Source organism: Zeus faber, assembly GCF_960531495.2.
Source record: "Zeus faber genome assembly, chromosome: 18".
NCBI lineage: Eukaryota > Metazoa > Chordata > Actinopteri > Zeiformes > Zeidae > Zeus > Zeus faber.
The window spans coordinates 5,513,409-5,539,928 of record NC_137210.1 but is presented as its reverse complement, the minus strand read 5'-3'; the positions used below and the strand labels follow the sequence as shown (position 1 = coordinate 5,539,928).

The window sequence follows — 26,520 nt, the reverse complement described above, 5'->3', positions numbered from 1 at the left end:
CTAGTCTTTACAAGGTTCAAGCAAACACAACAACGCAGGTGGAGGATTACACTTAATTCAGTTGAAAAAAGAGGTAGGGACAATACATCAATTACAAAACACCATGGTTTCATGGCTGTGGCCGTGGTGGCACCATGGCTTTGGCCAAGTGGGCCAAATTAAATGACAAATTGAATTCTCCATCAGGGAATTCAATTTGGGTGTCATGTGATTCTTTTAGGGGCCCACATGAGGGCCCCTAAAAGAATGAAGGTTCCTGGGAATGACAAGTTACAATTGATGGACCAATGGAATGGTTGCCCTACAACCTTGTCAACAGGAAAGTGTGAAGAACAGGTTCCACTCATATCTTCTGCTTTCGAACTCCTGCAGGAGGCAACCATGTTGACCAAGCTGGATCTTTGGAACGCCTATTAGCTGGTCCTCATCAAGGAGGGAGACAAATAGAAAATGGCTTTCCACACCCCCAGGGGACATTTTGAGTACCTGGTCATGGCCTTTGGCCTCACCAACGCTCCTGCAGTCTTCCAGGCCATGGTGCATGATGTTCTCAGAGACTTTATTAATGGGTATGTTTTTGTCTACCTGCATGATATCCTTATCTTCTCAAGATCTGGAGCACATCCACCATGTCAAGTGTGTTCTCCAAAGGCTACTGGCAAAGGCCGAGAAGTGTAAATTCCATGTGCCCAAGGTCTCCTTCTTGGGCTTTGTGGTTGCTTAAGGGAACGTGCAGATGGACCCAGCAAAGGTTCAGGTGGTCGTCGACTGGCCAGTACTGGCCTCCAGGAAAAAGTTTAATGAGTTCTTGGGGTTCCCAACTTCTACAGAAGTTTAGTTCGGAACTATAGCCTGGTGGCGGCACCACTCACTCCATTGACCTGCGGCAGACAAGGCCTTCGATGAGTTAAAGAGGCGATACACCTGCCTTAACCCCCCACCCCACCCCAGTTTGTGGTGGAGTTGGATGCCTCAGATTTAGGTGTGTACTCCCCCAGAAAGCTGCTGTTGACCAAAAACTTCACCCCTGTGCCTTCTTCTCTTGCAAGTTATCCCCTGCTGAGCCCGATTATGACACTGGGAACCGGGAGCTGTTGGCAGTCCAGATGGCGTTGGAGGAGTGGAGGCACTGGTTGGAGGGAGCAGAGCAACCGTTCATTTTCTGGACTGACCACAAGAACCTCAAATACATCCGGTCAGCCAAGCGGCTAAGTCCCAGACAGGCCACGTGGACACTGTTATTTAATTACTTTTCTTTCATACCGCCCGGCACACACCAAACCTAACACCCTGTCTCCCACGTCTACCAAGCTGAGGGTCATCCTTCATGGCAGGAGGAGATTCTGCCGATCCTGCATAGTCAGTGTGGTTACCTAGGAGGGAGAGGAGAAGGTAAAGGATTCTCTTTCTAACCGCACATCTCCCGCGTCTTTGTGCCAGCTGACGTACGCTCTTAGGTTCTGCAGTGGGGACCCTACTCCCGGTTAGCTTGCCATCCTGGGGTAGCCAGGACTCTCTCCCTTCTCTGATGGGGACATGGATGGGGACACCCAGGAGTTTGTGGCGGCATGTACTCCTGTCAAGCCGCAGCTGATCTCCTCCAGCCTCTTCCCGTTCCCCATCATCTGTGGTCCCATGACCCTCTGGACTTTGTCACTTGGGCTCCCTGCATCCAAAGGTAACACTACTATCATCACTGAGGTTCTCCAAGGCTGCTCACTTTATTCCACTGCCTAAATTGCCCACAGCAAAATAGGTGGCCAAAGTCATGCTAAATCAAGTGTTTAAAGTGCACAGCCTCCCTAGAGGCATCGTCTCTGATAGGGAGCCTCAATTCACTCCACGTTTCTGGACTGAGTTTTACAGTCTGTTGGGGGCCACAGTCAGCCTCTCTTCTGGATTCCATCCCAAGTCCAATGGCCAGAAGGAGAGGATTAACCCGAAGATGGGGACCACGATGCGCTGCATGGTTTCACAGAATCCTACCTCATGATCCAGACAACTGTTATGAGTACAATATGCCCATAACAACTGCTATCGTTCCATCCCATTCATGTTTCCCGAGCAGCAATTCGAGGCCAGCTTCCAATCCGTTCAAGCCTTTATATGGCGGTGCCAATGTAACTGGCGGATGACCTGTGCCACTCTACTACTCAGCTCTATCATAAATTAGAAAAGTCTGGCTCTCTACACGGGACTTACCCCTCCGGGTTCAGTCCAGAAAGCTGGCCCACGCTTTGTAGGACCATTCCCCATAGCCAAGATCATCTATCCAGCAGCTGTCCGCCTGCGTCTTCCCCGGTCTCACCGCATCCATCCCACAGTCCACGTCTTTCGACTCAAGTCGCTTATGGAGCTTCCGCTTCAGTGTTTAATGCAGATTATGTTTTTACGAAATATTCACGCACACATTCGGTCTGATAGATAAGGCTTGTTTTTAATTAGGTTGTGATGGTTTGTCCCCAGAAAAAAAGGTTTGAAAAACACTGGTCTAACAGATGATTGAGATAGAAACTAAATGATGTATTGGTTATAGTACTTTAGACAGTTGCAGATTGTTCAAGAATTGTTACTCCAATTATATTGCTCTAACACTTTACCAACAAACAACCACCCAAATCTAAGGTACATGGTGGCAGTGGAATTGAAAAAATAAACATCTATAAAATACTCCCATCTTCACTTCTTATCAAGTAGTTCCTCTGAAATTAGTTTTTGTTCCCATCCTTAACCAACTCCACCGCCAAGCGAGAGATTGTTAAAGTGTTCTCCACAAATCAATAGCGCCTTAATCAATTCAGCGGCATGGTCGTTTCTTTCCAGAATTGAGAGTTGTGAGAGAGATTGAAGGGATAGAGAGATGGATAGAAATAAAGCGATAGAGGAAGTAAAGGATCCATACCGGATGAATTTGCCCGCTGCATCTCCACTGCTTTGAGCACGAGTAAAGCGAACTGGAGGATTATTCATTGGGGTTACGGAGAAAGTGGTAAAATGCTGATGACAAGCACTCACACACACTCCCATTAGTGTTGTGGCTAATTAGACAGTCGTGATCAATACTGTAGGTAGGTCAACGCAAATATAATGGTGTTGCTTACTGGGTGGGAGGGAGGGAGTAAGGGTGGGAGAGTGGGGCTAGTGGCGGTGTGTGTGTGAGGGGGGGTGGTAACATTTAAAAAAATCAATTAACCAGAGTGGCTGGTTATTCCTTCCATGCTATCGTCTCATTACGGGGGTGGGGTGGGGGTGGGGTGGCAGTGGTGGTGGCATTCCCTGGCTTTTAATGGAAAGCACCCCGACTCATGGACATCTGGAGTGGGTGGGGGGGATTAATTATGTCTTATCTGGCGGGCACAGAGGCCTGTCGTGCGGCAGGGGAGGCTAGCGCTTTGTCCAACAGACGCTTTATAAGCAGCGTTAACCCGGGTGTTGCCGTGCCGGTGGGATGTCCCAGTGCAGCTCCAGAGACCTGGGCCGCTGCATGATTTTACACCACCGCTTTGTTCTGCAATCCCCTTCGATCACTCACTCTCTCACTCTCTCTCTCCCTCTTTTCTCCCTATCGCTACCTATCCGTCTATACCTTTCGCTCTTTGTTGCTTCAGCTGAGACAAAGACTGAAGGCTTCGTATTGTGAGCGGCTTAAATGTAAATTAAACCTCTATTTCAGTGGAAGAAAGAGCTGGCAGGCCGAGGAAGTAATGTTTGACATGGTTTCAAAAAAGCTAGTACTCTTGATAAAGGAGATGGGTTCAGAGAGCTGAAGTCCTCCCCATTACAACCAACTGACTTTGCTCAGCAGCATCCAGAGATCCAGTCCAACTGACGAGTGAAATGAACTGCCTGGATTGAACAAAACGTGCCAGGGCTTTTACTTTTACTCTACCTGGAATTGACATGTGTGCTTGATCTTAAGTGTAAAATAACAAACAAAAATCGAGCACTTTTTTGCAATAATCTATAGCTGCAATAATGAAATACGCGACAGGATCGCTCTCCAGCTTTGGCAGGGGTCCGGAGAGCCAATTCTTCTACTGCATCTCAATTGACCTCTCAGAAGGATTGTCTTCTTTCCTTGCCTAAACTGAGTATGTTACTTCGGAGCCAACCTGGACAAACCTTTTAACCATATAACTTGACTGTTTGGCTTATTCATATATAAGGTAAAGCCAGTTAAAGTCATGCACAGGGTCTCAACAAACCCTTGTTGCGTTGGGGTAGACACAGCGATACAGACATATCGAGGTGACAAAGTGGGGCCATGCCGTACAGTTGGGCAAAGTGCGAACAGTGAAGGTACAGGTCCGCTGTGTTGGGTTGCTGGTGCTGGCTGATTGGCTGGTGTGCAAGGTGACAGGTAGGCAGGGCGTGGCCCCGTGCGCAAGCAGAGACTGTGACACGCAGTGACACGCCTAGCCCCCCTGCGCCCAAAGAGCCTCCGCATCGCTTCTGCTCCTCCTGTGGTAACCTATCCCAAACTCAGCCCCATCCCCAATGCTAATCCACTGACCCTAAGTTCTCTCAGCATGCAAATACACATCCCAGGCATTCACTTGTGCATGCCAGCCCAGTATCATGAGCTATTGTGCAGGCCACTTCTAGTAAATACCATCAACAGTAGAGTGATATATTGATTACCTATTTTTTGAGTATATCTCTCGTACTTTTGATGAATTTACCGTGCCTGGTAGCATTCCACGAGTGGTTAGTAACTTACTAATGGTTGTGTCTGGTTTTGTCAGTAACATAGTCCTTGACAATTATTAAATCTCATAAATATGTCATTGATATAGTGGACTAGGGACACTAATCACCCAGCTGCCAGTACATACAAATACACAGAAATGAATGGTAGTTGAACTTCCGTAATTACAGAGTACTTTTAAAAGGTTACCTTATAATAAACATTATTTACATAGCGCTTATCAAAAAAAAGGTTCACAAAGTACAAACCAATAAAAACAAACAAAGAACAAAACCTTTTTTCTAGTTATAAACACGACAAAAAGCTAATTAAAAAATCAATAGAGGAGCAAAAAACATATAAGTATCTAACTATTCACTGGAGTAGGAGTAAGCGGTTTCCAATCAATCAACCGATCATTTATCAATTCATCCAATCCGTCCGTCCGTCTGACTCACCCTTCATAAAGGTTGCAGGTGTCCACGCAGGAGCGTCCTCGGCTGAAGAACCGGCAGGAGAGGCACTGGTCTGGGCCTGGACCCCAGCAACCGGTGTCTGAGCACAGGGGGTCACACACCATATGCTCCAAAGCTGCCCATGCACACACAACACACACACAAACACAGCAAACAGAGAGGACAGCATATACGTAAGTAAAAAGCCATGTTAATTATTGCATGTGTATATGTATCAAAACCATGGTAATATATGCTAAAAGTACAATGCAGTACATATCTATTGGAATTAACTACCCCACCAAGTTCATTTTATGCCCTTCTTTGTCCAGCCAATCAGCCGCCTAGGCAGTCAGTATCACTTCAACCTTGAACCGTCCTTATCCATCAGATAGTGAAGAGGGGTACCCTGTCATATGCTAATGGTGTACACCGAGTGTGCCAACATGAATAGATAATTCCTGTGTCGTCCCACATACTACATATCAAATCGTTTCTGTTGGAGGTGCGAAATACCCTGAGCCTAATGACCACAGCTGTCTGCCTGCTGTTGGGAGCGAGACTTAAACAGACTTTGAAATTTTATTTGAAATATTTATTTTTAAGTCCGGGAGGACCGGGCCTCATTCGCCAAAGTTTTTGTGAATTCTTCAAACTTTTGCTCTTGAAAAAAAAATCGACAAAAGTACCAGGCGGCATCGATTTCATGTGTGCTTCGGGTGTATCAGAGAAACAAGAATGCTCCATGGGCCTGTTCATGTTGACTTGCAGAGGTAGACACCATGAAAGGCATGCAAAACTTAAGGGTCGGGCGTAAATTAAGCCACGGTGAAAAGACATATCTCCGCGGTCACAGAAGACAAGCTCTCTGCCCACAGTACAATACGCCTGGCGCTTCAATAAAAGGATTTGACAGCAGGTTTTTAGGTTCCTAATATGTCATCATTAATCCCATTTATCAATCTTTGTCAATAGGGTTAACATGTTCAGAGGGGCTTTGAGCACTACTGTAATACACTCATCATAAAATATGACGTTCTTAGTGGAAACCATGCTATCCCATATTCCCACATGCTTCCAAACACACAAACAATTTAATGCCACTATGTTGGTAAAAAACATTCGTATGTACACAATCAAATGTGAACGTATGCGCCTTCCGGGAATAAGGCCCCGCGGTTAAAGGGGGGATAGGCGGATATGGGCATGTACAGATATGTGGCACTGTAGAGTGCAGATGGACCATGAATCAACATTGCGTTGTGTTATGTGAGTCTGTGGCCACTTTGGAGCTGAGGAGACAGCTGCTGCCCATCATTAAAATAGTGCTGAGCCGACGGTGACCAAGCACAAGAGGAGTCTTGGCACCAGCAGGAGTCGCGCCGACTTCATCGCTTGTTTAATGCAAACTCAAAAACTTCACCGTCTCAACTTCAGGCCTTGACTTTTTGGCGTCTCTCTCCCTCTTTCTATCCCTCTCTTGCTCTCTTGCAGGTGCTGTCCATTCACAGCCATTAGAGACAATCCCCTATGTGACCGTGAGTCACACTCTCTCCTCTTGAGTCAGCGCTGTCTGAAATCTCTCCCACTCCCTTCATCTTCTCCCTCTCTCCCTCTTTCTCTCCCGCTCCTGTGTTTTCTTCAACAGAGAGCCCCCCCTCCCCTCCAAAAGGCTCCCGTCTCTGAGAGCATTACTGCAACAAAGTGAGAGTGTTAACTTAATGCCGGGGATACCGCTGGGAGCGGTTACGCCCCACCCCTGCCGCTTCTCGAGTCATTTCCACCCCTCGTCGGCGGATCTGAGAGACTGCGCTTCGTGGCCTAGTTCCTCGCAGAAAGCCCCCTCTTGTCCTCTCCTCCCCTCTCTTCTCTTCTGTCATCCTGCCTTCCGTGTCTCTTCTCTTTTCTTCAGAGCGGCGGGGACAAAGAACGAAGAGCGCCGTTGTTTCCGGCGTCGCCCCTCCGTCTCTGAGGCACCGAGGTCGCCGCTTCGGTGCCGGCGATGACCAGAGTGCGAGAGAGAGAATGGAGGAAAAACTGAAGGGGGAAGAGGGGTTGAGATAAAAAGGGTGGGACGGGCAGATAAAGAGTGTTTTCTTGTGAGAGGAGAGGATGAAGGCATTTCTTTCTCTGTGAGAGACGTCGGCTCCGGTGTCGGGGCGCTTCCAGGGCTTCGCTTTGCGCTATGGCCGACCAGGAGACAGAGGGAGAAAAACACAAAAACAACAACAAAAGCAACACGGGGGGGGGGGGTGCCCCCGAGACACAGATCCAAAAAAAAGACATCAGACTTCAGACCCATTTCTGGCCCGCACTTCACAGGCAGCTTCTCAAATTTGTTTTTGAGAAGAGGGCAAGGGGGACTGCCGCCGCTGGACCCGCAGGTGCATGTTCTGCATCAGAAAGATGTTTTGTTTTTTTATGAACGCACCGGGAACAGTACGTGTTGAGAGAAAAACAGGGGAAAAAAAGTTCCTGTTTCCCCGATGCTCACAAAAGATAGAAAATGATCACAGAGAAGCGGCGGGATTTATCGAAATTCAGACATAAAAATGTGGTGATTAGACGACGGTGCAACATGACTGCTTCAGTAGTGGTGTATGTGTGTGTGTGTGTGTGTGTGTGTGTGTGTGTGTGTGTGTGTGTGTGTGTGTGTGTGTGTGTGTGTGTGCGCGCGCTCTGGGGGTGTGTTCCATTCCCTTCCTCTCTTTTTTCGCCTTTCTCTCCATCTCTGCTATCAAAGGGGCCATTGAGAAAGAAACGGGGCGTGTGGCCATTGAAAAAGACTAATGAGTGTACACCGGCAGCTGGGAGAGATGATCCCTCTCCACCTTTGGCCGAGTCAGGGGTCCGAGGGCCGAGGCTAATCACCTTTACCGCACCACCCTCACACACCTCCACCTCATTTTAATATCTGAAGTGCAACTACAGAGGGCGTGCACAAATATGCAAATGAATGCAAGCACAAATTGTTTAAGCCAGCAGTTGAGCGATAGTTATACTCCATGTGACCGTGCGCTTGCCAGGGCACTACAGCGCACACGTTTTGCGGAGTTCAGCATTTTTTCTTTCCCCTTGATGAATAACTGCAACTGTCAATGATGGGAAGAGCTGGCTAATGTTTGAATTGCGATGCCAGGACCTCGACTTCAATGCCGGTTCTCACAAACGTGGGGTCTTTTTTACCTTTTTCAAAGGTCACATACTGCTTTAGAGTGAAAGAACACCATCTGCGCCTACCTTGAGAAAGACATCACCCATAAGAGACAAAAATATCATGACACATCCACTTTACTCTACTGGACAAACATTTAGTCTTATTTTGGCTATTTAGTCTTATCGCTCGAGATATATTAACATAACGCATCGCACTTTGGTATTGAACGCCGCAAATATTCGCAGATTCCGAATGCCCTCACATTGACAGTTGTCGTGTGTATTATGAATGAATAGCATGGTCCAACCCCATACTGCGTATTGTAGTCAGTGGGGTGTAAGCATGTGTGACACTGAGGTGATGCAGACGGGAACTTGAGACATGCTTATAGCTCAATAACGCAAATTCTGACTGCTGAACATAATACAAAAATCAATGAGGTCGTTGTCATGGCAAACCTTTTTGAAACACACTGTTGTTTTTGTCTCAATGTCTTCTTTTCCCAGCTTTCCCAAGGTTTCATTCATCTGAACTTAGCTTTAACTAACTTAAATTTCTGATTGTGTAAGGTTTACATAACTCAACTTGATGCTTGGTTGATGGTGTCGGCTTCAACTTAGAATGCTACACTCAATGGTGATTTTAGGTAATAGGGCTGTTTTTACATAATGAAGATTCCTTAAAAACAAACCCACTCTGAAGGCGACATTAACAATGTAAACATGTTGCTGGGTTTCCAATCTGAACACAGCATCAGTACAGCATGTGCTCGAAGTCGACCAGGAAGCTCAGAGCCAACTCACACACAGTGGAAAACTAAAAGTGAAAAAAAGAACCTTTTTTTTTAAGCCATTTTGAAAGGCATTCAAAGCCCACCGTGTTATTTTAGAGAGTGGCCAGTTGCCAGTTTAAATAGCAGTACAGTTGTTTTCTGAAATTTTGGAGATCTGAGGTTTTTTTTTTTTTTAAGGTGATTTACGTAACACATAATTCACAAATAACCATGGTTAACCTTTGAGTCCTGCAATGCCTCTCCCAGAGCGCCAGTTATGTGCTTCAAAAAAAAAAAAACACGTTAACTGTGCAACCTTGACTCACAAAGTTAAAAACACTTTCACCTGAGACTAGACTCAAAAATGAAGCATCATAAATGAGACATGTCCTTACCTTTACAACAACCTCATCACAGAAATTGATTTCCATGTACTTCACTGTGCATCACTGTGACATGATTGTATTGAATCTGAATTAGACGGTGTCTTTCTAAAGATACTGAATAAGCCCCAGGGTTTTCGGGGGGAAAAAAAGGCCGTGTCCTCTCTTTACCGCTGCTCTAATTAATCCCATTCGTACATTCTCGCATTGGCCCCTTTATTTCAGTCTGTTTGGAAACCTGTCTCACCAAGCCAGATGCGAAGTGAACTGGTTTATAGATTGAGTTTGGTACCGAACCAAGTTAGAATGCAACAGAAATCGGGAACCTGGGAAAAGTTCATTTCCACCTGAATATCAAGAGTATGGTCCGGGATCCTCCAGGTCAGTGATGAAAAGTTTGGCTCTTTTTGGAGACTCGGTTATTGACATGGGACTGTGAAAAGATTGGTTACATTTTCTGACTATTCATTGTTTGATTCAGTTAATTAAATGCACAGTGAGCAAACCAAGAGCCAAGAGTCAGTGAGTCGAGGGTCAAAAGTCAATGAATTTAGAGTTGAGAGTCGAGAATCAGTGAATCGAGAGTCGAGGGTCATTCAATCGAGAGTCGAGGGTCAGTGAAGCGAGAGTCGGTGAGTCGAGAGTTAGTGAATCGAAAGTTGAGACTCAGTGAATGCCTTTGTGTCCGGCTGCAGTTACCGACTTGCGACACCAGAGTCAATTAAAAGATTTGTTCCCTACAAGCAAATCGTTTGCAGGTCTCTCATCACTACTCCAGTTCGAGGAGTCCATTGTGTGTGGTGTTTTCGGCGATGCGCGTGGGCAGACTCACAGCACTCCTGCGGGCTGCGGTTGTTGCGGACAAGAACCTTCTGGTTGGCGGCGCGGAACAGGCTGGTCCAGTTGACCGTGTCGTAGAAGCAGAGGCGGCTGTTCTCCGCGATGTGGACGTTGCCCGCGCTGATCTCGCCCAGAGACTGCAGCTGCAGCGAGGAGATGCCCTGCTGCTTCAGCACCAGCAGGGAAATCCCGCTGAGGAAGAGGAGGAGGTGAGGTCCCCAAAGGCGGAATTTGCTTTACAGCAGATAATTCATCAATTAGGAAATACAACAAATAAAAAAGATTTATCTTTTGTAACAGGATAGTTTCTGCATGATATACAGAAAGGATATATAAAGGTATTATGGGTAATTGCCTAGAAAAATAGAATGTCATAGTAATAATTGCAGTTAGGTACAGTGGTTAAATCTTTGGTAGTCAAATGGTTACCATCCGAAACGACTACGTAATTAATCAAGCCTTCCGACGCTATCTCTTAATTCCTAGAAATACTCAGTGTGAATGGAATGAGTATGACTATTTTTCACAGAATTACTGTGTAATTAACTGTTTTTAATGAATAACTAACATTAAAGAAGATCAATGATATGCAATCCAATCGAATCTGAAATGAGAGAGAGGCCAGGAAGAACCTCCTGCGCAACTTTGCAGGTTCTGCTTTTATAATTAAATTTGAATTCACGTGAAAGGGTGTGTTTGTGTTCACTATTAATTCCCACTGAAGGGACATAATACGTTTACAATCAAATTGAGAAACAATGTTGTGGAAAATATGTCCTCCTCGGAAAGGTTAAAAAATTAATATATTTATATATATATATATACTGTATATATGTACTGTATATATATATTCGATTGAAGTCTAATCGGACCCTTATCGTGATATAACTACCATTGCAGTCATGGTGTTCAATTTTATTTGCGCTTTCTTGTGGTGGTCTAAATCTATTTCAACCCCATTGGTCTTGTGGACCAAGTGGAACTCGTGAAACCGGCCATTTTAAAGACACAGCATTTGCATTCATTTGACTCAATAAACTTTGACCTTGGTCTTGAATGGTCGCGACCCTCCAAAAACGTTGCCTTGCCTCGGCCTCGCCCTTGTGCGCTCCTGACAACTATTGTACAACAGATTAAAACTTCTCATCTTCTTCAAGAAGAGCAAAGACAAGGTTGAGCAGGAGGAGGAGGAGGAGAAGCGGGAGTTGAGATGGAGGGGGAGGGGTGGGAGTGATAGACGAGGAGAAGGGCAGGGGCCCGTGAAGGCGAGAGGGAGGGAGGAGACGGAGAGGTCATAAAAATGACGGATGGAGTGAGTGAGCAGTGGAAAGGTATGGACCAGCAGAAAGGAAGAGCGGGACCAGAGAGGAGGGTGGAGGGCAGAGTAGACGAGTGGAACGGGAAGATGAGATAGCGATGGACCGCAGGGCAGACGACAGTCGTGAATGACAGAGGTGGATAGGCAGAAAAATAGAATGAGAGAGAGAGAGAGAGAGAGAGAGAGAGACGCAGCCTGAACAAAAGAAGTAGAAGTTGAGTTTGAGTTGACTGGAGAGACGGATCCAAAAACAGGTGATTAAAACGCGAGCGCGCACTCTATACCCGACTTCGGGTGCCTTGCCTTTGCTCATTTCCCTTCGCCCCTCGCTATTATTTTGCGTGGTGTTTCCCCCATCTTTTTGACTTTCTCTCAATGTTCTCCGAGGCAGGCAAGCATGAGCGCACACGAACATGCACACATACTCTTTCAGAGACTTTTTTTTCGAGTTTGAGGAAGGCGAACACGGCTTCCCACTTAACGCCTTTGCACGTCTCTTGCCTGCGCCCAGGTGCCCTCTCCCTTGTTCCCCCGCCTCCCCCTTCCCTACTCTCTTGGTCTTTACTACACCAGAAAAATGTAATCTTACCAAGAGAATCTTGAAAATAAACGATGGATGTAGACGGGTCTAGAATCGTTAGCATGAGATTAGTCAGCTAGCTTTGTCTAGGGATTTTACACCTTCCTTACTTTCTCTACGGTCTTCGTCTTTTCTTATTTGACTTTTCTCTCTTTGCATGATTTCCCAACAGAGAACAGTGTAAAGTCCATCTCATCTCTTGGTGGTCCCTGGCTTTACCCCTGTCCTCCCCCTCACCAACGCCAAGACCACTATTACAGAACTGATAGGAGTCTGAGAGGGTTGAAAAATCAATGTCCACTGGGCAGTGGATACAATGAGCAATTTATTATTTTCATCTTCAGTGTCTCTGGTTTAAAGAAGATTCGGGGAGAACAGCAACTCCTGTAACTCTGTTATAGTTGCGCATAAGTCCCCTGTGAGTTTGAGCTTCACTTGTTGTAGCAGTATCTCTTCATACCTGCAAAGTCCACAGGTCAATTGTTCAGCTGACTGAAACGTGCATGAACATATATGAAAACCGTTCCTGAATTAATCCATGTGGTTTATTTACTTTCTGTACAAAACAAATACATATCCCTATGTTATAAACTGTATGCACAGAACTCATAAGGTATCAATACGAGAAGCTAAACGTTTGTTCTGTTCCATTCTGTTCTCCAGTAAGTTTGGCTATGCAAGGCTTGGATCAACAAGGTTCAACTGGACTTCATATTCTATCCAAAAATGAGTTCCAAATCAGTTTGACGACACCATCCTTTGATGGTGTGGACTATCCCAGCCACGGCCATTCTCACCACCTGTCGGTGATTACTTGGACGTTCGGACATATTTGAGGGGATTTGACAATATAAACAGGAATATGAGTTCATCCTCTGGTGGCTCATCATGAGGTTTGATAGCAGACGTACAAAAAGGTGCACAAAAGTCAGTTTCAGCTTAAAGCTGGTTCTAGATGGTATAGTTCCTATTTAGCTGAGATGACAGAGTTCATAGTTCCTTTAGAAGTCAAAGGTCTCCAAATCGACAAAACTGACCTCAGACATAGTTTGGACAAACTACCACAAATGACTTTAAGAGTATTACGATTTAATCTTTAGGTTTTCTTTAAAGATAGTGTGTGATAAAGACAGTAAAACAAAGCCTTTCCAGATGACCTACCTGTAGAGTGCTCTTCCGCCGATGGTTGCCAAGTTTGAGAATACGCTCAAGTCTGTCATGTTGCTTGGCCACGACTGGATGTTCAGGTAACCTGGAGGGATGAGGAAACCACGCACGCAAAGACGCACACACACAATTCATCATGTCGATCAGGCTTCTCCCAGTTGCCCATCAGAACAAACCGTATTATAGACAGAATAAAAAAAAAGGAGAGAGAGGGATTCCCATGGAAACTAATTAATGTGTGTTGTGGATGAGCCGCGCAAACAAACTGCTTCACATTATCGGCCTGAAAAGGTTCAAAGGACAAACGAGCGCTATTTCCTTGCCTTTCCTCATACAGCATCATTTCTTGAAAACGTTGGTTTGTACCGCGAAACGCTTTGATTCATTGCAAATGCCTTTATGCCTTTATTATATACTAATTGTTATTGGCCCGTGAAACTATTGAATATATTCGACAGTCATTTGACCCGAGGCTTCAGTTCATACAGTGAATGGCAATGTACCACACAGGTAAAAAAAACAGCTGAGTTGAATAGTCGCACCGAGCGCATCCAGCCGGGAGCTTCTGTGCCAGGCCATGATAATGGCTGTTAATGCTGAACATATCAATATTTTCTTGCTTAGCTTCCTTTATGTGGCCCTCCCTGCATTTCCAACCCATCCCGACATCGCTGAATACTTTATAAAAGATTAAATGGAAAGCGGTGGGAAGGTGGGAATGGCGGCCTCGTTTAGCACTTTCAATAATGGATTTGAAAAAAATTAAATATTTAACTGATGAGCAGGAGGGACACACACACACACACACACACACACACACACACACACACACGCACACACACACACACACACACACACACACACACACACGCACACACACACACACACACACGCACACACACACGCACACACACACGCACACACACGCACACACACACGCACACACACACACACACACACACACGCACACACACACACACGCACACACACACACACACACACATGCACACACACACACCTCGACACCGCCAACCACACAACTCAGGCAGATGGGGATGATTTGAGGACTAGAAAAGAACGGGAAACAGAACAAAGTGTGGGGTTGTGGGGGATGGGATGGTTGAGGAAGTAATAAGGAAGAGATACAGGGAGAGTGTGTGTGTGTGTGTGTGTGTGTGTGTGTGGTACACACATGCACAGCCTAAAGGAGGAGTTGAAAGGGCCCTGTGTGCTATTGAAGTGATGCCGTGGGCGCTGAAAGATGAATTTGAACCTCAGAAGTCTGATTGGTTGTCATTATGATGTTGAAGGAGGGTGCGTGGGAAGAAAGTGTTTGCATACGGACGTGTGTGTGTGTGTGTAGTGCGTTAGTACCTTATCTGAACCCTACTGGAAGGACATTAATTTATAATATATATATATATATACTGTGTATGCTTATATACTGTATATTACAGCTGTCAATCAATTCAAATATTTAATCACAATGAATCTCATGATTGTCCATAATTAATCGCGATTAAAGGCTAATTTTTTTTCTCAAAATGTACTTTAAAGGGATATTTTTCAAGTATTTAATACTCTTATCAACGTGGCAGTGGACATATACACCAATCAACCACAATATTTAAACCATTACTACACGACAGCTCTGACCTCTCGAGACATGGACTCCACAAGACCTCTGAAGGTGTCCTGTGGTATCTGGCACCAAGACGTTAGCAGCAGATCCTTTAAGTCCTCTAAGTTGCGCGGTGGGGCCCCCATGGATCAGACTTGTTGTTCTAGTCAGCCCACAGATGCTCAATCGGATCGGACCCTAACCCCGGCCATCCACATGATGTAAACCATTGCTCCATGGTCCAGTTCTCAAGCTCACAGTGGACAGGGGTCAGCATGGGCACTCTGACCGGACTGCTGCTACACAGCCCCATACGCAGCAAGTGTGTTCTGAGACCTTTCTGTCATAGCTAGTATTAACATTTTCATCAATTTATACTACAGTAGCTCTTATGTGGGATCGGAGCAGACAGGCTAGACTTTGCTCTCCACACGCATCAATGAGAAAAGTTATTCACTTCACCTGTCATTGGTTTTAATGTTGTGGCTGATTGGTGTATGTTCATCTATCAGTTACCGGTGCTGCAGAGCCGGCGCTAAGCTTAAGGCTAAGCTAATGGCAAAGGGGTGGAGGTACAAGCCCTATATTCCATTGGTAGTGATTGGGAACGTGCATTTGTTGACCAACAAGACCGAAGAGCTGGCTGCCCTGGTGAGGAACCAAAAGGTCTCAGGGAGTATAGTTTACTCTTTTTTGGAAACGCTCTGGACGCCAATGTGGATTTACCTGGAACCACTACTGTGAGAGCAGACAGGGACGCTAAGTTAAGTGGCAAGGGCAAAGGAGGGGGATTCGCACTCTTTATTAACATCAAGTGGTGCAACCAAGGACATGGAACTGTTAAAGTGACTATCTGCAGTCGGGAGATGCAAAGAGACAATGCAGATCTAAAAGCCTATAACAACAGAGATGGAGGTTGTAACAAATAAAATAAAATAATGAAAGGGACTATCCTGGATATCCAATCCAGAAGTATGTGGGACAACCTCATCTTTTCTGGGATCCCAGAGAACAACACAGAGTCACCAGAAAGCATGGTATCACCACCCCACCAAAGCTTCTCTTGAATTGACTTTTTCTTGACAAGTAACTCAAAAATCACTAATCCTGAAATCCACCCGATTGTAATCTCCGATCACAGGCCGATTGGTTTCAACCTTATCAATTAAACCAACCGGAACCCTCCCGGCAGGTGACGGTTTAACACATCACTTTATACAGATAAAGAATTTAAACATTTATTTTCCAGAGATTGAACTTCCTTCATTGAACTAAATGACTCTCCAGAAATATCACCATCCTTACTCTGGGAAATGGCTAAGGCAGTTCTTAGAGGCATTTTTATTTCATTCTCCACTCACAAGAAAAAGAAAGGACAAGAATGCCAAAATAAACTCAAACAACGATTAAAAGATGCACTCCCAATAAGCCCACTCACACACTGATCAAATCCAAAATGAGATCTGGACAATTACATCTGAACTTGATAATATCATACTTCAAAAGACACAGTTCCTCATGCAATGAACAAGGGCAAATTATTGACAAATAAGATACATTTCTTGCCAATCAATTGAAACGTGATGGAGAAAAAACACTTATAACAGCCATCAAAGATCCACAGGGTAGGATAACATCCACCCCGCAGGACATCAATAAAATATTCAGAGACTTTTATAATAAGCTATATCACTCAGTTAATAAATCAAATATATCAAACATTAACTCCCTCCTCGATGATATCGACCTCCCTCAACTTTCCACAGAGCAGGCTACCACATTAGATCAACCACCTTCTCTCGAAGAACACAGCAAAGCTTTCTTCTCTATACCCAACAATTAGTCACGTGGATCTGATGGCTACCCAGTGGAATTCTACAAACATTTCTGGCCACTTATATCCCCATTATTCATCAGAATAGCTACAGAGATTAAGCCAACCTCAACCATGCCTCCGCACATGAATCCTGCTCTCATTTCGGTTTTGCTCAAACCCAATAAGAATCCAACACTCACCTCCAGACCCACAAGCCTAATTAATTGCGATTCAAAGATTATTAGCAAAACACTTATCAACATAATTGAAAAAGTAATTCCATTCATGATTCACCCAGACCAAACAGGCTTTGTGAAGGGCAGAAACTCATCCAGCAATATGCGCCCTTTATTCAGTCTGATCAGCATATCTCAAAGGAACAACTTAAATACTGTTATTGCCTCTTTAGATGCCAAAAAAAGCATTTCACAGAGTTTATTGGACATATCTCTTTTCAACCCTCAACAAATTTGGGTTTGGAGAGTTACTCATTCAATGGATCACAACCTTGTACAACTCTCCATCTGCTTCTGTCATCAACAATGGTTACACTTCACAGCGTTTCACTCTACAATGCAGCACAAGACAAGGATGTCCGCTCTCCTCTTTACTATTCACCATCTTTATTCAACCCCTCACGACAGCCATCCATCAAAACATTAATATTGTTGGCATACAAACAGGAAACCCTGTTCACAAAATCAGTTTGTATGCAGACGATATTTTGTTGTCCTTACGGAACCCAATATTATCCCTACCGGAACTGTTCAATCTTATATCTAAATTCTCAGCTATCTCAGACTACTCAATAAATTGGACTCAAACCAGTATTCTTTCCTCTAACTTTACTCGATTACTCAAATTGAAGGATGCCTCGTTCGAAGGAACAACTAACCCAGCTCACTAATTGGTAGGATAGCAGCAGTGAAAATGAATATACTACAAAACTACTACTACTAATACAAAGAATAAACACCACTCCAACCAACATTACACTGGTTTAATACTCTAGACTCAATTATCGATAAATGTTATTGGAAATACAAGAAACCTAGAATGAAACTTGCAACACTACACAAAACAAAGACCGTGGAGGCCTAGCAGCCCCGAACTTTAGATACTACTATCTAGCAAACCATCTTCAATTTATGATTAAATGGTTACAACCAGAGCAACAACTGGGCCATGGATGGCGAGACATTGAACAAACAGAATGTCAGGATTTATCAATATCTGAGCTCCCTTTCCTTACTGAATCAATAGGGAAACATAATTGCTTTAAAAACCCATTTATTGCAACGACTCAGTGGTCACACTCTATGTCCAAACAAATTCACCCCAATCTGGCACAACTCAGATTTTCTGGTTAAAACAGACCAATAATCTTCAGTTCTTGGAAAAGAGAAGGAATTACTCATCTGGAACACATTTTTGAAAACAATTTACTTATATCCTCCCCAACCTCAACCCAAAGGTATAATATCGGTGGCCACAGCATCCTTCAATTCCTTCAACTACAGCAGTCTTTAAAAGTTAAAATCAAATTGACGAACTGCCTTCGATGATTAAAGATCTTACTCATATCGGTAATTTAAAAAATCCCTTTTCCAGAATATACAAACTTTTATTTTAAACGGATGACACTTTATCTTTACTTACCATGGAATAGGAAAAAGACCTTGCTGTTTCCATCGATATCAACCTGTGGAAGCTTATTTGCAACAACACCTTTTCTATGACCCGCAATTCCAAAATGAAACTCATCCAATATACGATTCTGCACAGAGCCCATATCACGGAACACAAAATGTTCAAAATGGGTTTTGTGGATGAAGACCTTTGCTCCCACTGTTCTCTTGATACCAGAGATGACTACTTTCATGCCTTCTGGCTCTGCCCCGCTATCCTAGCATTCTGGAACAACATCACAAAGAAGCTACCAAACCCTTCTGGGTCACAGCATTCCAGTCTCCCCAACTGTATGTCTCCTCAGTGACCTCTTCTCAGTTGACCCAACACCAACCCCTTTTGATCGCCTTAACAATTGCCAAGAAAATAATATAACTCAATTGGAGAAACAGAGATAATCACAGCACATCCCAATGGTAACATTTATTAATAGAATACATCTCAATGGAAAAACTATTGGCAATATCCAAAAACAAGGTTGATTAATTTGATGAAATAGGGCTTCTTTTACCACTGACGTAACTGAATCCATTAATACTTGACTCTTCCTATGTCGCGGCAAAGTCGTGGTGTTTTGGGGTATGTGGGGGTCCTCCTGGTCTTGTTGGGGCTCTGCGGTTGGGTGGATGCATGGCAGCTGTGGGGTGTCGGTGGCGCTTAGTGCTGTAGTCATGAAGGGGTCCCAGGGCCCCACAAGGGTGTTCAGGGGGCTGGGTGGTGACGCCCCCTCCTGTTTCTGGGTTGAGCTGGCCTGTGTCTAGGGGTGGGGGGCGCGGTCCTGAGGGGTGCCTGCGGCTGGCGTCTGTGTGTTGGTTTGAGGTGTGGTTGTGGGTTTGTGGCACTCATTGTCCGCTGCGTCTCTCCACTTGCAGACTAACTCTGCCCTAGATGCAATGGCATAGAAATACTCGGTGTTGTATCCCCAGGATGCTGACAGCACAGGTAAAAAAAAGAAAACAAAAAAAAAGTGACTATCTGCAGTCGGGACATCAAGCTGCTGGCGGTGAGTCTCCAACCATATTTACATGCCCAGTGAGCTTTCATGGTGATTTCATTCATTGTGTGACTCGTGGGCGCCATCTTAACTACCGGTTGGGCAAGGGGCAAACAGTCATAGTAAGAGAATGTCGTTAATGCGTCCAAAAAAAATGTTGGGTTTTACTTTGTATTTTTAGGTTTATGTGCAGTGACAATATGACATTTAAATAGTATGAGTAAATCTATAATACAACTTACTCTTCCCACACAGTTTACTTATTGCATAAATGCAATGTGTATTATAGTTCTTAATATTACAATGTTCAGATGAAGACAGATGATTTAATGTATTTTATTCTACAAAGTTCCGGGTCGCTGCACCCAAAAGGACACGGCCTGCGCCGCTGTCCATGGTCCTGAAATTCAATGCCATCTGTGGTTCAATACCAATTCTGACTACTTCATCGCTATTCCTTATAACTTCTAGTTGTTTTTCAATGTCTTTAGAGTTTAATAGGAATTATAAAACCCTTTTTGTCAACATTTGTACAAAGTTTCGACAAGTTGCTTTTTTAAGTGCATTTTGAAAACCATAGACCACTTCCACTACCTATAGATGCCATGACAGTAATAATAATTAAAAAAATAAATAAAATGAAAATAAAAATAAATAATAATAATAATAATAATAATAATAATAATAATAATAATAATAATAATAATAATAACAATAAAGTCAAAATATTATTTACAGATCACTAGAAAGTCTGGGCCTGACACCCCTTATAAATGCGCCTCAGTGGCACCAGCTCTCTGAAGACAATCGCGCAGTGCTGCCTTTTTTGCCTTTTTTTGGTCTCTGCACAATTACCACCAGCTCTCGGCAGACGATAATAATTTTACTCTAACTGGTGGCTATTAGAGCCGTTGTATGTGAATTGGATGCTATTTGCAACGTTATTTGTTCCGTTTTAGCACACAATGGCTGCGAGATTGTGAGACTATGGTATGTGCTTGTGTAGAAACCGCAAGTGTATATGAAATCAACCTAAAGTGTAACAGCGATGTCTCTGATTGGTGGAGCTTGCTGTTACCATGGAAATGTGTACCCCACTCGAAGTAACGTTTTCCGTCGTTTTACGCCAGTTTTACGTCACTGTCGGCCAGTGAGTTACTGCTACCACAAAAATCTACAATCGTTTACGTTACGTTTAGCAGAGAGCAACCATGATTTAAACACTATTATTAACAATACTAGTATTTGCCTGTTCAAAATACTTTCTAAGACATTTTAATGGCACAGTTAAACCAAATGTCAAGGATTCAGTCCTGTGTTCCACAATGGAAGATGAAACTGCGAGTTAAACTCTTACACCGGGAAGACACTCTTTGTGACTCTGAAAAGCCCTGAAGCCCCGGGCCCCACTGGCTCGCTGTTCGCTGTTTATTGAAAGTTTATTCATATTCTTATTCATATTACACGTGTTGTGTGTCCAAATTGCCCAGCGATAGACCCACCAAGTGTGAAGTAGATTGGATGAAAGGCTGTCGAGATAATCTAAGAAGAGACATACATATATACATACATACAGACAGACAGACAGACAGACAGACAGACAGAGATATACAGATTCCTTCGTTTATAGTTTGATTACATAAGAAAACACTATAATAATGAAAAAGGACAGTTCGAGAAGAAGTGCGCTCAGGTAGGAAGATACCTCGTACGGTATCATTCACAATGGTTTATGGTATGAGTAGTTCCTTTACTCTTAAAATAATTATGTACTCAGTGTACCTTTGCCTTTTTTTCCATTTTCCAATTTCTTGTTTTTGCAACGAATCAAATTTTCTATTGTCACAAATCATCTGGTGGTTGGTTGGCTTGGTTTCCAGGCTTAAAACTCTTTCTATAAGTATTTTCTTAAACGTCAACGTAGTGATTGAATGGGAAATTCACTTCTGGAAACGGAGCCGTTCAAAAAGCGGGCGGTCACTTTTGAACTCTATATTGCAGAGACCGGCCAAACTTGTATTAAGTATTTTGATAACAAAATTTGGATTTCCTGGAGGGACTGGAAAATGTACGCAGGACACGTTATACCTGCCTTATGCTTCAGCCACAAGGGAGTTCTCAAAACTGTCTTTATGACTCCATAAGTGTGGTTATGCTTATTTTGAGAAATTCTGAGGCACCGACTCCGACATTACCGGAATGATCGTAGGTCGAGACTGTAGGGATCGTAAGGTCGCAGGGCTGAGGAAAGTGAAAGTCCTCTCAGTGGATCAAACTGGAACAATCCCTGGCCATGGTTGCAAAAGATACAGGTGCTACAGGTAGCAACCAAGTAGAACCCCCCCCTCAAAGAAATCCTTCAGGGGTCACTGTGAGCACAGCCCCTTTGAACCAAGCAATATACCCCCGTCTGGATTCCCCGCAGCCTGTGTTTACAGCGCTGACTTTGTAGACGGTATGCACGGCATCTCCTCTGCTTGTTCCCCGGCTTGTAGTGGTATCCTTTACGTGGCTGAGGGCCTATTAGCGCCGCTGTAGGATTGTTAGCGCCCCGGCGACTGACACTAATTGCCTTAATGACAAAATGTGCAGCGTCAAGGGAACTGCCTATCTCCGGTCTCTGGTCTACGGTGAAGCTCCAGGAGGCGAGGTCCGGGAGTTTGGAGGAGGTGAACTAACAAGCTGCTGCCAACACCTGGCTGTGTGGAGCCACACGTGCGTTTACGGCTCATGGAAAAAGAACGTGTCGAGTTGAAAAGCAATATATGATGTGTTTGTTTTGTCTTAGCGAAATTTTGGATACATTTGGAAGTGTCGCTTTTCTCGACTTATAGGTCCAAATAAATAGAAATGTGGACTGGAGTCATTGTGACTTGGGCTCGAATAAACTCGAGCCACTCTTTTGATGACTTGTAACTTGACTTGACAGAAAATAAATGACTTGAGACCTGATTTGGGCTTTGAAGTTAAAGACTGGGGACTTGACCTGACTTGAGACACAATGACTGGAATGACTTGTTTGTGTTTTAAGTTTAAATATTATATTAAACACAAAAATATTCAACATTTTCAACATTTTCAATGTTCACATTACAAGTGTAAGTGTGGCGTCACCCGGTATGCAAGCGCACAGTGGGAAAGGCATTGTCATTCCAGGATTTTTTAAATGAGGTGGCACGGGGGGACCTGGAACCAGTCGGGGTGGGGGGGGGGCTGACTGATTCTTTTATTTCTGCTGCGGTCTGCTGCCCGTTGAGCTGGTCCGCTGCACCCGGCGCTTGTCCGCAGTGCTCACGGTGGTTAGGAACCTCTGCTCTAACCCAACGGCGTTGAGGGGGACAACTTTTTACATTTTGTTGAAATTTGGTTATTTTGAGAATCCAATTGAAGCACAATAAATATTTTCTCTGCAGGACGGTCTTATCTCTGTTTTTGGGCCTGATTCATTTTATTTTACAAAAGGAGAAGATTGCCGGTGAACTTAAAACCACCGGGCCTTGGAAAAGAAAGTGTTTATTGTTTTAAAGGAGGGCGAGGGCTTTAATGAAGAATCCAACATGAAAAGGCTGGCTTACATGAACAAAAGAGTAGAACAGACAAGGCCACCCATGGGAGCGCCATGTTTGCAGATACCAAACACAAAATGAAAAATAACGTTAACAATCTCATTCAATTTTCTCTTGGGTTCTCTCCTTCTCCTGTCTCAAGAGCGGGAGAGCTCCAGGGCAATCTTCTTCTTCTTCTTCTTTTTCTTTCGGCTGCTCTCGTTAGGGGTCGCCACAGCGGATCATCTGCCTCCAATACCTTCTGTTCTCCATATCTTCCTCCCTTACACCGACCGCCTGCATGTCCTCCCTCACCACATCCATAAACCTTCTCTTTGGCCTTCCTCTTTTCCTCTTTCCTGGCAGCTCCATCCTCAGCCTCCTTCTCCCAACGTAACTCTCGTCTCTCCTACACACGTGTCCAAACCATCTCCATCTCCCCTCTCTCACTTTTCCACCAAACTGTCCAACCTGAGCTGTCCCTCTAATGTACTCATTCTTAATCCTGTCCATCCTTGTCACTCCCAGTGAAAAACTCAACATCCTCAACTCTGCCACCTCCAATTCAGCCACCTGCCTTTTTGTCAGTGCCACGGCCTCTAAACCGTACAACATGGCTGGTCTCACTATCGTCCTGTACCTGCCCCTTCACTCTTGCTGGAACCCTTCTGTCACAGATCACTCCGGACACTCTTCTCCACCCACTCCACCCTGCCTCTACTGTCTTCTTCACCTCTCTCCCGCACTCGCCGCTGCTTTGGATGGTCGACACCAAGTACTTGAACTCATTTGCCTTCCCCACCTCCACTCCTTGCATTCTCAGCTTTTCGCCGCCTTCCCTCCTATTCAGGCACATGTATTCTGTCTTACTCCTGCTGACTTTCATTCCTAATACAAAACTAATCTTCAAAAAAAGGAAATCTAGTGACAAAACATAAAGCGAACGGATGGAGAAGAAAGGGGGTGGCGAGGGACTGTGGAGAGGGAGCTCTTGCGGACACATCCGTGCGGGAGGCACATTGCAGATGGGCCTCTCCGCTCTCGGGCTCCGAGCTCGGTATTCAACCTTGGGTTAAGAGTGTTTCAGTGGAAATGATTACAATGCAACATTCGCTCATACCACCAAACCCACTTATGCTAAATTTCCCAGGTTCAACATGGACTGGAGACCCCTGCAAGCCCCCCATATATGTGTTTGCTATACTATGGAGAGCTGGGAGAAGTAGAGGGGGGTTCTTTCCTCTCCTGCACACAGCTCATTGTAACGCTGCAGCGGTTGCCGGCGGTAACCCCGGGTTCACGGAGGAAGGGCGGGGGAGGAAGAAAGAGGCTGGGTGTACTGTGACAGCTCTGAAGGTAGTGACATGGAGGGGAAGCAGGACCTGGCAGGTCTGTGTAGTGTGTGTGTGTGTGTGTGTGTGTGTGTGTGTGTGTGTGTGTGTGTGTGTGTGTGTGTGTGTGTGTGTGTGTGTGTGTGTGTGTGTGTGTGTGTGTGTGTGTGTGTGTGTGTGTGTGATGGAGGTCATGGGAGGAATTTGGTTATTTTTCCCCACGGGAAATTACACAATTCCTTCTGATTTTTCATTCGTCTTTCATGGCCACAAGGCTTGCTGGGAATCTGTTCTTACACCGTAATGAGACTAAAGATGCGTGGTTTGTTCTTTCTTTCTTTTTTTCCTCATCTGACAGTATAGATATGTGTGTGTGTGTGTATGTGTGTGTGTGTGTGTGTAGGAGATTGATCTGTTTGGGATCTCTCCTTCATGCTGTGTGAAAGCAAAGCTTCCCACTGCACCTTGGGACTCAAGGCTATAGGGTGACCCCAAGTGAGTTAGATATGAGAGAGAGAGAGAGAAAGAGAGAGAGAGAGAGAGAGAGAGTGCATAACGTCTCGCCTCAGCTGCAGTGATCTGAGGCGTGGCGGGCTCGAGCGCACACACACACACACACACACACACACACACACACACAGACACACACACACACACACACACACACACACACAGGAATACACACATACACATGTGCAAACAAACACACAAGCATGTGTGTTTGTTTGCGTCCATAGGCTCATAGACATACACACACATGTATTGGATGGAAAGCTATATTATTCACTTCCTTATAATATCAGGAAAAAAGGTGCAAATTAAGAACCATCAATTTCTGAGGAAGGGTTATAGACAACCCTTCTGTTCTTAAGTTACTCAAAGATTTTTACTTTCCTTGAGAGGAATTCTACACTCTGCTTTTTAACACATTGGCAGCAATTTCCTCTCCCAGTCACCCTCGACTCACCGGTGATCTCCCGGACGGTGCGGAAGATGTTCAGCTTCTCCGGGTCCAGGGCTTCAATCTTGTGATAGGCGTCGCTGTGGGGTTGCAAATTCAGCATATTTCAAACATCAACAAATCCATGTCTGGACCGACCCAAATGCGATGCCCCCAAAGAGCTTGGAAAATGTGAATGGTGCCGCGTGTATTCTTATTTTAAGGGCACTTGGATGTTAGCGCTCTGGTCGGCCTGTTGCCACACAAGCAATTACCAACCGGGACGGCGTTAATTCAACTCAGTAGCCAGAATATTCCACACTTCACTCAAAAAATGATGAATATATATATTGAAAACTGGCCAAGTTTTTCATTCAGTCATTGAAGCTATAAAGGGTATTTTTAAGATGATTGCTTATTTCTTGTCACATGACTTGTGCGGCAGCCTTGCCTAGTCCGGTCTCTAATGTCTTCGGCCATGACCTGTTAACCAGAACATACACTGAGTGTATCTGGATCTAAGCTGAATTGACAATTTGAACGAGGCACCCGGGTATGTGAAATAGAAAAAAAAATTTTGTCTACACATTTTACACATTTTACCCTTTGATGCCAGTGATGAGGAAGACCAGGTTGCCGTTGATCTTGGTGCAGTTGGTGAACTTGTCAATGTTGCTGGAGTCGACCGTTTGGGCTGACTGCAGGCTGCCTGTACCGATACCGTCACACGCTGCCATGTACACACACACAACCACACACAGTTTAGTCAACAAGTAAATCAGACCACATAATTATATCAATTATATAAATTATATCACCGTGTGCCAGGCAAGATAATAGTAGTTTTGGTTGAGGGGGCAGTGCCAGCAGTTTACCTTTAGGGCAGATGTCGACGCAGGGGATGCACATCTTGATGCGGTTCTGCTCCACCTCCATCTTGTTCGGGGGGCAGGCTCTGACGCAGGCGCTGTCGTCCACCACAAAGTTATCTGGGAAAACAAAAACAAAAGACATAGCCTGAAAGAGGGTCAAATAACAACGCCCAGGTAAGATATTCATTTTTCGCTGTCGGCTGAAACCCGCACGGCGAGCCGCGCAAGACAGCGCAACAAGTCCGGCAACGGGTAACACTTCTAGGACGACGGCAGAGGTAGTATGGTGCTTTAGGATCATGGAAGACTAGATTAGATAAGGGATGATGTGCAGCCAGCCAGTCATTATCGCA

At 44.6% G+C, this 26,520-nt stretch overlaps 1 protein-coding gene across 1 annotated transcript in view; it reads right to left on the bottom strand.

Moving 5' to 3' along the window:
* erbb4b (erb-b2 receptor tyrosine kinase 4b) overlaps positions 1-26,520 on the bottom strand; it is a gene marked incomplete at its 3' end in the record, with an annotated part of 188,909 nt that overhangs the window by 71,742 nt on the left and 90,647 nt on the right. The window contains 7 exon segments of the mRNA XM_080019820.1: positions 5,067-5,141; positions 5,145-5,278; positions 10,287-10,486; positions 13,354-13,444; positions 25,323-25,396; positions 25,899-26,025; positions 26,171-26,284. Of these exon segments, the coding sequence (XP_079875946.1) occupies positions 5,067-5,141; positions 5,145-5,278; positions 10,287-10,486; positions 13,354-13,444; positions 25,323-25,396; positions 25,899-26,025; positions 26,171-26,284 (815 nt within the window).